The 14,877-nt window shown below is 42.9% G+C and overlaps 2 protein-coding genes across 3 annotated transcripts in view; one reads left to right on the top strand and one right to left on the bottom strand.

The window, feature by feature from the left end:
* Tmtc1 (transmembrane O-mannosyltransferase targeting cadherins 1) overlaps positions 1-14,877 on the top strand; it is a 214,994-nt gene that overhangs the window by 79,506 nt on the left and 120,611 nt on the right. The window lies entirely within an intron of this gene.
* LOC110316184 (40S ribosomal protein S4, X isoform-like) lies at positions 1,272-2,208 on the bottom strand. Its single transcript, XM_021190286.1, has one exon. The coding sequence runs from the start codon at positions 2,158-2,160 to the stop codon at positions 1,372-1,374; it is 789 nt and encodes a 262-aa protein (XP_021045945.1). The 5' UTR covers positions 2,161-2,208; the 3' UTR covers positions 1,272-1,371.

Here is a 14,877-nt window from a genome sequence, read left to right as displayed (position 1 = left end):
AAAAAAAAAAAAGGTAAAGCCATCTTTCTGTAAATAAAATCCTTATCTTTGGGTCTAAAGATGGTACAGTGGTTAACACACCTCTTTGCAGTGGTCACAAGTTAGTTCTAAGCACACAGGTAGCTCACACCTGCTTATAACCCACTTTCAGAAGAATCCACCAACCTCTGGCCTCTGTGGGCAGCTGCATTCACATGCTCAGGTCCCCCACAAATCCTTAAAAACTTGTACCCTTGGTTGTATACAGTATTCACTAAAAATTCTCTAAAATAAGAAACAAAACAAACCCTCTTACCTTAAAAAACAACAAAAATGCTTACCTTCCTTTAACTGGGAGTTCACAAACATCTGAAATTCAGGTATTTTCTCTAATCAATACTAGTAAAACTGTTCTGGAAGTTGTCTTTTAGCCAGCAAAAGGGCAAAACTTAAGATATTTAACTTTTCTGGCTTATTGACAATTAAAATGCCAATAAATTTGCCAGGTGGTGGCAGCACACACCTAAAACATCTGTGGTTCACACCTTTGATCCTAGCACTGGGGAGGCAGAGGCAGGATGATCTCTTGAGTTCAAGGCCAGCCTGGTCTGCAGAGCAAGTTTCAAGGCAGGCAGGGATACAAGAAGCCATGTCTTGAAAAAAACAAAACAAAAAATTATTTTTACTTTGCTTATAAGTTACTAGTATTAAAGCAACTGAACTCTTTCATATTTAGTTCCTTTACAAGTCTTGCTTTAGTGTCTTGTGTTGGATTTGCTACTTCTAAAAGAGAAAATTATAGTTACGCTGGCAATTAACTACAGGTTCCTAAATTAGATGTGACGTTTCAGCATTTTCGCTAAATTACTTTTCTGGGAGTTAGAACAGTAGTCCCATTTCTATACCTTATAGCTTTTGGGATTCTCAGTATACTAAGTTTCTGGATGTTAAAGAGGCTTTTATTTACTTTTAAATTATTCGCGTTACATCGCAATACCAGCCCCCTCCCCTCCCAGCTTCCCCTCCCCGCGTTAGGTTCGTATCCTCTCCTCTGAGAAGGGGAGAGACTGACTTTTAAGTCTTAAGTTCCTACTAATTTCATTGACCTCTAGGTATTGAATCCTAACCCTGGCATTACAGAAATAATGAAGTTCTATTGGTTCAGTTATCGGCAAGGTTAATCAAGCCCTGAACGTACCCATTTCTTTTTCAAAAATGAGGTGAACACACGTCTGGGTGGTTCCCCCATTATGGCACACTGTGGCACGGGAAGAGACATAGGCAACCAGAAAGAAGTTTGCTTCCTTTTTTAATTCAACATGCTGCTTAAAAAACTTTAAGTATAAACAAATGTAAACGCCCCTTCCCCACAATGTCCCTCATGAGTCCACTTCACCCGCTCTGCTTGGCCGCCAGCCTCTTGTCTCTCTCTTCGGCGATGGTGAGGCGGATTCCTTTTCCTCGGGGAAGGGAGATCCACGGCTTGTTGCCCTTCCCGATCACGAAGATGTTGGAGAGGCGGGTAGCGAAGCCATTGCCGTTGGCATCTTTCACGTGGACCACGTCAAAGGAGCCGGGGTGGCGCTCGCGGTTGGTGATGACGCCGATGCGACCCAGGTTGGCGCCTCCGGTGACCATGCATAGGTTGCCGGTATCGAACTTGATGGCATCAATGATTTTTCCGCTGTCTAGTGAGATCTGCACGGTGTCGTTGACCTTGATGAGCGGATCAGGATAGCGGATGGTACGCGCGTCGTGCGTGACGAGGTGCGGGATGCCCTTGGTACCCACGAAGACTTTCCTCACCTTACACAGCTTGTACTTGGCCTCCTCGGGCGTGATGCGGTGTACCGCGAAGCGGCCCTTGGTGTCATAGACGAGGCGGAAGTTCTCGCCGCTCTTGTCGATGCTGATGACATCCATGAAGCCCGCTGGGTAGGCCACATCGGTTCTGACCTTGCCGTCGACCTTAATGAGCCGCTGCATGCAGATCTTCTTCACCTCGTCGCCGGTCAGAGCGTACTTGAGCCTGTTCCTCAGGAAGATGGCGAGCGGCAGGCACTCCCGCAGGCGGTGCGGGCCGGCAGACGGACGGGGCGCGAACACGCCGGTCAGTTTGTCCAGCATCCAATGACGCGGGGCCGCCACACGCTTCAGGTGTTTCTTGGGACCACGAGCCATGGCGGAGGAGTAAGCGGAAACACGCCCTTCTCCTTCCCAGAGCACAAGCGGAGTAAGGCGAGCTGCGCGCGCAGCCGAGAAACCCCGCCCATCCGGGGCCTTTCCAGTAGGCGGGACTTCCTAGCGCCATCTGTTGGTGGGAGTCCGGAGGAACGGGCTCTGAGTTAAGGGTCTTTCTGCCTGAACTCCAGATGAAGAACATGAGAAGCTACCTTCTTTCAGGGAAAGTGCAGTCTGTAAGATCAAGAAAACTCACTTGAATACTTATTTTATACTATTATTATTACATTTAGTCCTTTAGTCTGCGCATGCGCATGAGTGGGTATGTGCTTGCGCGTGCGTGTTTGCGTGTAAATGTTTACGTGTTCGTGCATGCGTGTGCGTGCTTACGTGTGCTTGCGTACCTGTACGTGTAAGTTAGAATGACTCCTAGGAGTTTGCTCTCTTCTGGCTATTGTATGGGGTCTGGGAATTGAACTCTGTTCCCCGAGTTTAGAGGCCTGTTTCATTCTAAGCCTTCTCACCAGCCCCTTAGTGCTTTTTCGTAAATGCGTTTAGTTTGTGTCATCTTTCAGGCACCCTCTAGCCCAGTGACTCACAACCCTTCCTAATGCTGCACCCCCCCACACTATAAAATTATTTTTGTTGTTACTTTATAACTGTAATTTTGCTGTTATGAATCGTAATATAAGTATCTGATATTCCAGATATCTGATACGCAGCTCCCAGGGGTCGTGATCCATAGGTTTAGAACCTCTGCTACATCCAGCCAGCCCCTTATTAAGTGGCCAGAAGGTTCAACAAACCTTTTTTCCTCTTCTGTGCAGACAGTTTGGGGCATGAACTATAGTGACATCAAAGATGGTAAGGTTTTTACACAAATATTAGTAAATATTTCCTGTTCATCCCTTCCCGTGTGATGCCTGTGACACCTGCCAGGGAAGAAGGAACTTGAGAGGCATCAGATTGTCCAGCAATGTAGATCTGGGTGATCTATATTCCTGGAAGCTGCCTTTGATCCTCTTCTTCCTGCTTGGAGGGAGCCCAGCCCTTTGCTACCCATGGCTTCCCTGAGGTGGAGACCCTAGTATCTTAGGGTTTCTATTCCTAGACAAAGCATCATGACCAAGAAAGCTACATTAGGACCACACAGAAGTGGCTCTCTGCCAAAAAATATAACAGACTACTTCACTGTTTACTTGGGGGTTCCCAAGACACTATCGGTCATATTTTAGCTGATGTATACTAGACATCAGTAACAGCACCATGTTGACTAAACATAAACTGGTCCACTTGGCCTTGGGTTCCCAACAATAGCTTATGGGGAAAACTTCCATGAACTTTAAGTACTACCAGTATTTCAAAATGAAAATGAGTATCTGACACCTTTGTTCACTGATACACAGGTAACTGTGTCAAAGTTCGGGTTTGGGAATCTTAGTGTTGTATAATGTTTGGTTTGGGTTGTCTATAGCTAAGATGGATTGTTTAGGTGTCATTATGTTTAGCATTTATACATGTGTTTTTAAATCTAGACATCAGACTGCTGGTAATTAAGGATGTAGGCTTGGTTCAAACTTGGGTTTTGAAGTATCAACCAGTCAGCGATATAGTGCACTAGATCAGACCATTGTATTTCTTGTGTAGAGGAGAATCTGCCATCCCAGTGCTTGTTAAAGACTTAAGTTTTTTGTTTGTTTGTTTGTTTGTTTGCTTGCTTGTTTGTTTTTTTGGTTTTTCGAGACAGGGTTTCTCTGTGTAGCCCTGGCTGTCCTGGGACACACTCAGTAGACCAGGCTGGCCTTGAACTCAGAAATCCACCTGCCTCTGCCTCCCAAGTGCTGGGATTAAAGATGTGCGCCACCACCGCCGGGCAAGACTTAAGTTTCTTTCCTCCCTTTCTTTTTGCTACTTAAACAAACAAACAAAAAAAACATTTATAGCAAATGCCTTACTGGCTCATCAGGTTAGGTGCAAAGACCTATCAGACAGCCCCAAAGAACAGGTTAGAAAATTCTAGTTTTCATCTGTTCAGAATAGGTGACCCCCACTAGAAAAGCACTTGTTTTGTTTTGCTTTTTATTGAACTTTACAGGGAACAGGAAGAGGAGAAAGAGGGAGAAGAAAACTTATGAATATCAAAGCAAAACCAAACTAACTTTTTCTTTAAATTCTGTGGAAATTAAGGTTTGGCTTAGCCATTAGCACATGATTGCACTCCCAGTTCCAGATGTGTATGATGTCATTAGGGTTGACTTTCCCTTCTAAGTTTCCCAGGGCTTCTCCAGTTTAGCACTGAAAGCCAAGTGCTAGGCAAATTGGACTAGTCGCCATCTTTGAGGACAGTCCAGTCCCATGTATAAAAACCTCCTGTGTATGGAAATGTTACACTGGATAACATTCAGAAGATAGTTAGTTAGTTCCATGCAATTTAGGATAGGGAGAATGCATTTTGTTAAAAATCAGACCTTGCAATCAGCAGGGTTTATAAAGGTAGTGTAGCGATTTAAACGTTTAGAAAGTTAAAACTTGAACGTGACACAGTAAATGGCACTGCACAGAGCATTGAGCTGCCTGGGTGTGGTGGCTCGTGCCTTTAATTTTAGCACCCAGGAGACAGAGGAAGGTGGGTCGAGTTCAGGATTAGTCTGATCTACAAAAGTGAGGTCTAGGACAGCCAGACAAAAAGATTGTTTCTCATGAGAACAAAGGAAAGAAAGAAAGGAAAGGCATTGAGCTGAGTGTGTAAGGGAAATACCTTTGAGGGAGGGGAAAAACAGTGCTGTTCTTTGTTTGGTAACTTTACCCATGGCCCAGAGACTGGAAATTTAGTGATGGCATGTGATACTAGTCTCTTCAGCAAATGAAAGCTGCTTCCAAGAGGATGGAAGCTAGAGTAAACAAGTCTTTGTTTAAAAAGTCATTACTACACCAGGAGTATTAACCAGTAGGAGACCAGGGCCTCTGCTACATATAAGCATCTCTTCATAAAGGAGCAAGCTGCAACCATGAGGCATGGGTGCCACATGATGTTTAGGTGCATGGCACCTTTTCCATGTTTTGAGTGCATTAGGAAAAGGTCCGTCTTCCTCACAAAAGTCAGTGGGCATCTGGGCACACAATTTGATGGACTAGCATGGGCCACCTCAGTATCTCAGTAGCTTCTCCCCAGCCAGCATCTTTGCATGTGCACAGTCTATTCATTGCATGCCCTATGTGTCCATGGTTAATTCACAGAGTACCATGAAAATGGAATAAATCTTTAGCTTCTAGAAAAATACTCTTTTGTTTCTCTCCCCTTCCAACAATGCTGGAAATGATAGACCTCAGTAGACAGCTAGTCCTTTCAGTATTTGCCCATTGATTAAGAGTGGGATTAAGTTGGCCTATTCCACATTGATAACTTCTGTAAGTAGTGTGGGCTTCTCATGACATCTGTGTTGGCTGAAGACCATGAAGATTACCATGTAGCTAGGGCATGTATTGCTCAGGGAAGTCCAGGCTACCTAATGTCCTGCTTGTCTTACTAGTGAACTCAACACATGAAGCCATGGAAGAGGCTTTGAGTTTGCTGTTGAGTGTGGTGGTTGAGGTGAGGAGGGCTTAGAGGAACTCTAATTGAAAGCACAATTGGAAAAGTTGGTTTGGTAATGGTTGGGTGAGACTTTCTTCTCTCTCTGCCCAAAATGTAAGCAGACTGGGTCTATAGCACAGACCCCAGAGCAAGGTCAACTGTAAAAATGGTCAGGGGAAAGACAGACAAAATAAACTAGCCTGACCTTCATGTGTACAGACATCACAAATGAAGGAGACATCACAAACACTGATGGGAACAGTAACCTCTTCCACCAGTAGTGTGGCCAGCAGTGCCTGGGTGTCTTAGGGCTTTACTGCTGTGAACAGACACCATGATCAAGGCAGCATTATAAGGACAATATTTAATTGAGGCTGGCTTACAGGATCAGAGGTTCAGTCCATTACTATCAAGGCAAGAGCATGGCAGCATCCAGACAGGCATGGTGCAGGCAGAGCCGAGAGTGCTCTTCATCTGAAGGCTGCTAGTGGAAGACTGACTTCAAGGAATTAGGACTAGGGTATTAAAGTCCACTCCCACAGTGATACACATATTCCAACAAGGCCATGCGTCCTAAAGTACCACTCCCTAGGCCAAGCATAAACAAACCATCACACTGGGTGTTGATCATGTTGAAACTCTTAGAGAAACATGAACATTGGGTATGTGGGGGAAGTGGAGGATGAGTTATTTTCTTTAACCTGCTGCATGTTCTTAATGGGCATGGTCCTCACATGACAGCAGGCAAGGATGAGACAAGCCTAGGAGACAAAATCTTCCAGGCATGTTCACTTTGCTTCAAAGGAAGCTGAGCAAAAGGGGAGCCAAAAATCAGCATCAGTCATATAAGGCATTCCACTTCTTTCACCTTTTCAGGGCTTGGACCTCCGTCTTAGTATCTTTATTCTGATTGTAGGCTCAGTTTTGAGACAGCTATTGGGGAGTTTGTTGTCTGCTCATCCTCAGCCCTGAACTGCTGTCAGGCACTTCCTCTTACCCCCTCAGCATCCACGCTCATGTCTGCAGCATCTCTCCAGCCCAGGCCAGGTATGACCTCTCCTTTGTAGCTCCTTTCCTTTCCCAGCTCATACTGACTCTTTCTCTATCTGTGGCCCTTTATCGTGGCTGCTTTCCTGGGGCAGGATGGAAAGCACACAGTGACCCCTCAGGATAGTGGGATAGGGATGGCTTGGAGCAGTGCACAGATTCACATCCTGGTTCTGCTGCTGATTAGTTTGCCTCAGTTTCCCTAGTCATACTTGCTTCCTAATTATGTGAATGTAGATAAAAAGTGATGTGTTCGGAGCAGTTTCTGGCCCCTGCTATGTGCTTGGCAAACTTTAGCTGTTATTTAAATGTTAGATAATACATTTATTCCTTTCATGTAATGTTTCTAAGGCCTGACTCTGTTCCTGGTACTTTTCCTGTCAAATTGAATATTGTTATGTGAGTAACTTGTCACTCTTCATAATAAAGTTGTAGTAGGCGGTCTCTTCATTTCCTGAATTGATCAGGTATGTCTTGGTACTCTAAGCTTGAATCCAACTCAGCATGTGTACCTGATATGTTTGTTCTCCAGAGTGATGCATCCCAACTTCAGGCATCTTAGGAAGATGGAGATAGTTTTACTGACAATGATTGGAGGAACAGCAGACTGTGTGTAGCAAAGGCACAAGCTGGATTTGTATTCTGCCTCTCATTTTTAACTTCTTGTCAGAACTTAGAACAAAGTACTGGGCCATGAATGCCACAATTTTCTCTTACAAAAGAGAAATATTAATAGTGTCCATCTTGTGGGAACATGCTCAGGGTCACATGAATTATCTTAGGATACATGGTAGACAGTCACTAAATAGTAACCAAAAGTACACTTTGCTGGTTTGCCCAGACAGTACTAATATTGTATTTTCCTCACTAGCTTAACTGTATCCATCACAAGTTTCTTAGTAAGCTTCAGAAATATTACAGTGTAGTTGGCAGTGGGTTTTTTTTTTCTTAGTGCTAGGGTTTATCTGCAAAGGTGGTATATATTTGCATGTAACTGTGACCCCATTGCACAAATTCATTAATATTTGGGGGTTTACTACTATGGATGGATGGAAATGAAGAGAAACAGGGAGTATATGGTGAGAGAGAAGAGTGCGTGGTCACAGAAGAGAACACATAATGTCAGAGGAAGGCATTGTGCTATCGCACAACTCCATTCTCATCTGAGGCTGTTCGTGTGGTTTGGATCTGTCATTTGGAGTGGTGCTCTCTGTTCTGGCAACCTCAAGGACCTCTCAGGAGCTAACAGTTAGAATGAATAGCAACAAGCACCTTGACACATAAGTGCTATACTAAAAATACATGTTATCGACCCTATCAGAAGAAATTCTTAATATTTGAGATTTAGTGTGTGGTCTCTCTCTCTCTCTCTCTCTCTCTCTCTCTCTCTCTCTCTCTCTCTCTCTCTCTCTCTGTGTGTGTGTATGTGTGTGTCTGTGTGTCTGTAATATGCATGTTCTTAATTACTAAGCCATCTCTCCACCCTCCAAAGATTCATATTTTGGAAATTTTAATGCTCTCATCAGTAAAAACCTATTGTGTTTTTCAAGTTAATTTTCAATTCATAAAAGATTGAAGCTCATTAAGATACTTAACACCCACATCTTATCTCATTCTTGTCTCACTGGTTCTTATGATAATAGCATATGAATATTTTATCTGCTCTTCAATCCCATGTTGCAGAATTTCCAAGCTAACCCTGGTCTGCTTTCTGGTGCTCATCATCTCTTCCTCTAATCACCCTCAACATGAGCCTGAGTCAACACCCAGCAGTGCTGATGGGCTGCTGGAGTAGCAGTTGTCTCTTGGACAAAGTCCCTTTATGACTCTTTTCTGTTACAAAAACAAACATAGCCTCTACATGGTGGTGCTTACCTATAATCTTAGTACTCAGGAGCCAGGGGCAGGAGAATCAGGAGTTCAAGGCTAGCCTTGGCTACATTGTAAGCTTGACTAGCCTAGGCTACTTGAGACCTTGTAGACCAACTCAAAACCTCTGACAACAACAAACCCAGACTCCACCATGGTTACCTCAACCTGTCTTGCCAGTACTCTGCCTGCACTACCCTCTAGCCATGGTTGACTTTTCTGTCTTCTCTCCTCCTGGGTATCAGCTATATTTTCCATTGTGTACCCTAATCTACTCTGCTGCTGGCTGTTCATCTCTGAGAGGCTGGCTGGTTTGACATCTCATGGCTCAGTGACCTTGTCAACCAGCCTCCTCTCCTGTCACTGTTCCCCACTTGGATGTTGAGTCACCTTTGTACATAGGAAAAGCATAAAGTGTAGACCTCAGCACCCCTTAATATATTGGCTTTTGAGGGATGCTCATTAAAAGGTCTTTCAGAACTTGGAATCATATGTATGGAAAATCTTAGTAGACCTACCAAATCATAAAATGATAATGAAAAAATGATAAACTATACTAGTTAATTAGTATTTGAGTCCCAGCACTCAAATTTAGGTGAGCCTTACGCTGTAGAAGGATTTAAAAATAGAGGTTTAGGGGAGTTGGTGTTGGTAGAGCTTCTTAGGCAGGTTTTATAACATGGTTCAGGCTATCAGACTCACAGCAATCCTCCTGCCTCAGTTTCCTGAGTACAGGGATTACAGGTATGAGCCACTATACCCAGCTGTTGATGCCTCTGTAAAAGAGGCTCTGGTGAACTCACCTCTCCAGAGCACAAAGAACATCACCAGATACCAGTGTTGGTGCTGATCTTGGTCTTTGCAGGCTCCATGAAGGAAAAAAACAAAAAAAGAAAAACAAAACAGATTTTTGTTCTTCATAAACTATCCAGTCTGTGGTTCTGTTTTGTTTTGTTTTGTTTTGTTTTGTTTCAGACTAAGACTAAAAGTATAATGCCATTAATAGCCATACATGCCTGTTAACAATACAGAACTTACAACAGGGTCCCAGTTAACTGTGATATGACTCTTCAGTCTTGAAGAGGGATGAGGAAAGCCAGCAACAGTTAGGGCTAATTAACCTTGCATTATTAACATTGTTTAGACATTGTGAACTGAAGTCCTGGGGGTGGATGGAAAGCTGTATCTGTGTACATTGTACAAGGCTGGTTGGATGACTAAAAACTTTGGTGACTGTGGACAGCTTGAATGTTACAGATCCAAAGGCTAAATTATTTAGGGCTATGTTTTGTCTTCGAAATCATAGTTAAGCACTCACCTCTGTGTTTTACCTAAAATCTATTGTGACTATTAGATAAGTCCTTTTTGCAGTGTTCCAACAGACCACTGGTACACACCAACTCAAAGGCTAAGCATATTGTCAGACAGCATCCAAGGCCAATAGCAAAGATGTCCCCACTTTGCTGTAATTTGCCTACCTGATGTTTTCTACTAATGTACTTGAAAGATGCTTTGATTTATGACTTTCTTTGTTATGTTAGTATGAAAACTTCACCAAACTGTTACCATATTGGAATATGTTATTTGGGGTAACCAAATGTGACCTAGCCAGAGTCACTCATATTTGTCTTCGAGAATTAGCTGGCTCTTATTATTCCTTTTGAGGTAAGCACTGTGATTTTATATCTATGAGACACCCCATATGCAATTAATCTATCTATGTTCATAACCGAGCTTCCTAACATTTGAGGAAGCAAAGTTACCATTTGAAAAGAGGGCAGAGATGTCTGGCTTTCACCTGTTTAAGATACCCATTGGGTATCTGCAGACCCAAATGAAGGGTCTATGCTTTAGTAGCAGGAACAGCCCCTGATCCTGTCATATCGGGGTTAACATGAAAAGAAGGTGGGAACACTCAATACAGTAACTGGCACCTGCCAAGTACTATGGTGGGACTGTGGCTGAAAGACAAAACTGAATTTTTATCATTCCTTATAGAAAGAATTAAAAACCAGGAATGACAACTAAACTAATTGTAGAGAAAATCTAAGTAGATCCTTTGACTAAATTAATGAAGACCAATTTTATTGAGTTTTGACATGGCAGGACCATGATCTTCTCCGACTCAGTTTATATTTCTTGGTGTGTGTGTGTGTGTGTGTGTGTGTGTGTGTCCATCCATGCATGAACATGTATGCACATATGTATGGATGCCAGATGTGGACATCAAATATCTTTTCTAGTGTCCCTTTACTTACTTTATGAGTCAGGGTCTCTGACTGAACCTAAAGCTTGTCTGTTTGAATAGACTCTGGCCAGTGAGCCCCAGAACCTCTGTCTCTAGGATTACACACATGTGCTACTGTGCTCAGCTCTTTTTATGTGTTGCAAATTGAACTCAGGTCTTCATACTTTACAGCCTGAACTTTGTAAAACTATAAAACTACCTTAGTGTTTTGTCCCCTTCTAGGTCTAGCTTTTGATTTTTGAAATGGTTAAGAGAACGGAACCTCTTTCTCCCCTGTGGTCTCCCAGTCTTATTTCCACTGTTCTGTGTGATAATCTAAGTAAAGGTTTCTTTGTAAGAAAGAGGAAATTTTAAGGGTTTGAAGTTTCTGGAAGAAACATTTACCAGAGCTACAGAGTTGGGTGTGAAAGGTGAATTTGGGTTTCTAGAGGGGCTGAACTTAGAAATGTACCACTGGATTCTCAAAACAGCCCCACCTCCCATCAGAACCATGGAACTGGGAAAGGCAGCATCCAAGTCTGACCCCTGGAGAGACTTTGCTGCTGACACAGTGAGGAGGAGGTGCTTGTGGGTTCAAGGCAGTGCATTAAAGAGGGCTCTAACTTTTTTTGGTTTATGGTTAGCTTATAATCTTTTCAAATGTAAGCAATGTCTTTGCTATATTTTAGAAAAGTGAGAAAAAAATTTTTCTTTCAAGGAAAACTGTTTTGGGATTGTTATTCCAAAAGATCTGAATTTAACTTCTATCTGCCCTTGGAATATGTAATTCTTCACCAACGTCCTTTATTGTTTTGAATGTGAAAAGGAAATTAAGTTAGTGTGGTTGATACTCTGGAGGTATCTGTGGTAGTGTATATAAGTGATTGGTGTACTGCTGAACAGTGGCATTTAGCTGCTTGTCTTAGGGTTTCCCTGCTATGAAGAGACTCCATGACACAGCAACTCTTATAAAGGAAAACATTTAATTGGGGCTACCTTTCAATTCAAAGTCCATTATCATCATGGTTGGAAGCATCATGGTATGCAGGCAGACATGGTGCTGGAGAGGTAGCTCAGAGTTCCTCATCTGGATTGGCAGACAACAGGAAGTAAATGTCACACTAGACCTGGCTTGAGCCTCTAAGCCTGCACCTTATTGACACACTTTCTCCGATAAAGCCACACCCACTCTGACAAGGGCATACCTCTAAATAGTGCACTCCCTATGCCCCCCAATGGGGGCCATTTTTATTCAAACCACCACACAGCTGGTTTCACCATCTGTAGCTGACACTTAGGCAAAGATTATGTGGTTTACAGATTCTGAGAAAAGCTGGAGAATCTTATAATGTCCATTTTAGTCATCAGCATCCTCAAAAGGGAAACAGTGCTATTCATATAGTTGTCATCCTTCACCCTGCTGTCTACATTTCAAATCAAAACATTTCAAACTCCAGTCTAGTGCGGGAGAATAAGAAAAATAAAAAAGGAGAGGTTGAGAGGTGGAAAAGGAAGGACTTTTAGACTACTGCTTGGGTTACTAGGCTTTATTGATCTTAAAGTGTGTGTGAAAGAAAATCTATTCATATAATACTTGTGAAGCATGGGAAGGAAGACTATCTTTAAGGTTGGGCAGGTCTGTTGAGATATGTTCAGGAATTACTACAAAGGCATTTTGTAGTAAGAAAGAGGGCTTGGGTTTAACCCTGACTATAGCTGTGAGTGGAAATTTATAGCCAAGACCCAGAGCTCATAGTAAGGATTGGGATTAGAAAGCCCCTGTACGAAAACCTTGTACATAAAGAATTCTGTCTAAATGAAATATGGGCTGTGGCTGAAGACTGGCCAGGGTAGCCAGGTATCACCTGGTGGAGAATGAAGAACCAGGTTACAAGGGTAAGTAATATACCCAGGGTATTCTAGTTCAGTTTCCTGTTACTATGGTAAAAACACTGACCAAAATCCTTTTGAGGAGGAAAGGGTATATTTGGCTTATACCTTAGAGTCCATCATTAGGAAAACCAGGGCAGACAGGCAAGAACTGGATCAGAGACCATGGAGAATGCCGCTTATGGAGAACTGTCTTGTTCTTCAAGACTTTCTCTGCTACCTTCCTTACGCCTTCCAGGACTACCTGTCTAAGAGTGGCACCACCCATAGTGGAATGTGCCCTCTCACACCAATAGTTAAGAACATGCCCACCGGGCAGTGGTGGTGCACGCCTGTAATCCCAGCACTTGGGAGGCAGAGGCAGGTGGATTTCTGAGTTCGAGGCCAGCCTGGTCTACAGAGTGAGTTCCAGGACAGCCAGGACTGCACAGAGAAACCCTGTCTCGAAAAACCAAAAAAAGAAAGAAAAAGAAAAAAGAAAAAATCAATTAAAAAAGAAAGAAAGAAAGGAAAGGAAAGAAAGAAAGAAAGAAAAGAAAATGCCCACAGACATTCCCATGGACTAATCTAATGGTGGTGCTTCCCTAACTGAGGCTCCCTCCTTCACGGTTCCCTCAGTTGACAACAAGAACTAACCAGCGCACAGGGAGAGGAGATACTGGAAAAGTGACATAGCAGGATTCTTGCTGAAAGTGTAATTTATTTAAAAAGTACTCAGATGGACGTTGAAGAAAGTTCTGACTCTAATCGTACTGAAGAATTGTCATCCTTGTTAATATCTACTGTCATGGAAACTGCATTAACTAAGGTTGGTGACTCAGAATAGCACATACCCTGTATCACTCAAGACAGTGGGTAGGTGATTTGGTGGTGTTGTTGTTCTGGTCTCTGCTAAAGTCTCCCCCAGGGTTTGAGGGCTGACTAACTGAAGGGTGAGTTTCAGTTTTAACACTGAGTATTTAACACAACTGTGAAGTGGGTGTGTAACTGAACACAGTGGGTCTGAGTCTTAGTAAGGCCAAAGCCAAAAGGAGCATGGCCATGAAATAAAGGATGGAAGGTCATTGTGTACTGCAGGCAAGGGAAGCAAAGGAATCACTTACAAATCAACCCTCTCTCTCAATGGGAAGCACAGGGATCTCATCAGGAGCCGATACATGTACATGCTCATGTAGAACTGAGCACATTCCTCATCATGCTCAGTTTAAGCTTGTGATTAAGAAGCAAGGACTTGCTCTATTCTTACCCTCTTACTCTCACTCCTTTGTTCCTCTGCCTCTGACTTCTCTCTCTTCTTCCCTTTCTCTTTGTCTTCTTTCCTCTCCTCTCTCCCTCTTAAACCATAAAAAGAGACATTTTTGGAAAGTGCTAAGTTCAAGGTCCTGGAGAATGGCAGACAAAAGCACCTCTGAGCATGCTCAGCTTTCACCTTATAGTTTTAGCTGAAAGGAAAGGGAAGGGAAGGATGTCCTGGACATGCAGTGATGTGTTTGTCTGCCTTCAAAGGTGGCTGCTGCTTCACATAACAGGAGACCTGGGGTGTGGGCGGGGCATAGATCAGGGGAATCACTTCAGATAATCTTGATCTTTTGTTTTTATTTTGCATAAATCAAAGGTGTTTAAAATGCTTCCTTTGACAATAACAGTCTCTCATGCTGGCACTAAATCACTGTGTACAGCTGAACATTCTAGTTATCTCTTCAAATTAGAGAATCCACTAGTGTTTTTTTCATGGATAACATGGCATCCCTTTTTCTTGATTGTTTACTCTGTGTTTTTTTGGTCATTTGTGATGTCATTGGTTGATGAAGATATCTAGAAGTTTCAATTTTTTAGGAGCTCTGAGACTATTTACCTAGTTCTTTGATAAAGGAGGAAATGTGAAGCCTGTAGTCTTGATCTAAGCCATGAACACAAAAGAACAGAAGCCTCAATCCATGGTTCTGAGTGTAGTGCTTTCGTGGTGGCTTGGAATTTGGTGGTGGTGATACTTTCTGTAGCTTTTTAAGGGATGTGCAAATTTCAGGGAAAATTTGACTATATAGCCAGGCTTGGTGGTATACATCTATAATCTTAGTATAATAGAGGCTAGGTTAGGAGGATTGCCATG

Source organism: Mus pahari, chromosome 2 (assembly GCF_900095145.1).
Source record: "Mus pahari chromosome 2, PAHARI_EIJ_v1.1, whole genome shotgun sequence".
Taxonomy (NCBI): Eukaryota; Metazoa; Chordata; class Mammalia; order Rodentia; family Muridae; genus Mus; species Mus pahari.
This window is presented reverse-complemented; position numbering and strand designations above follow the sequence as displayed.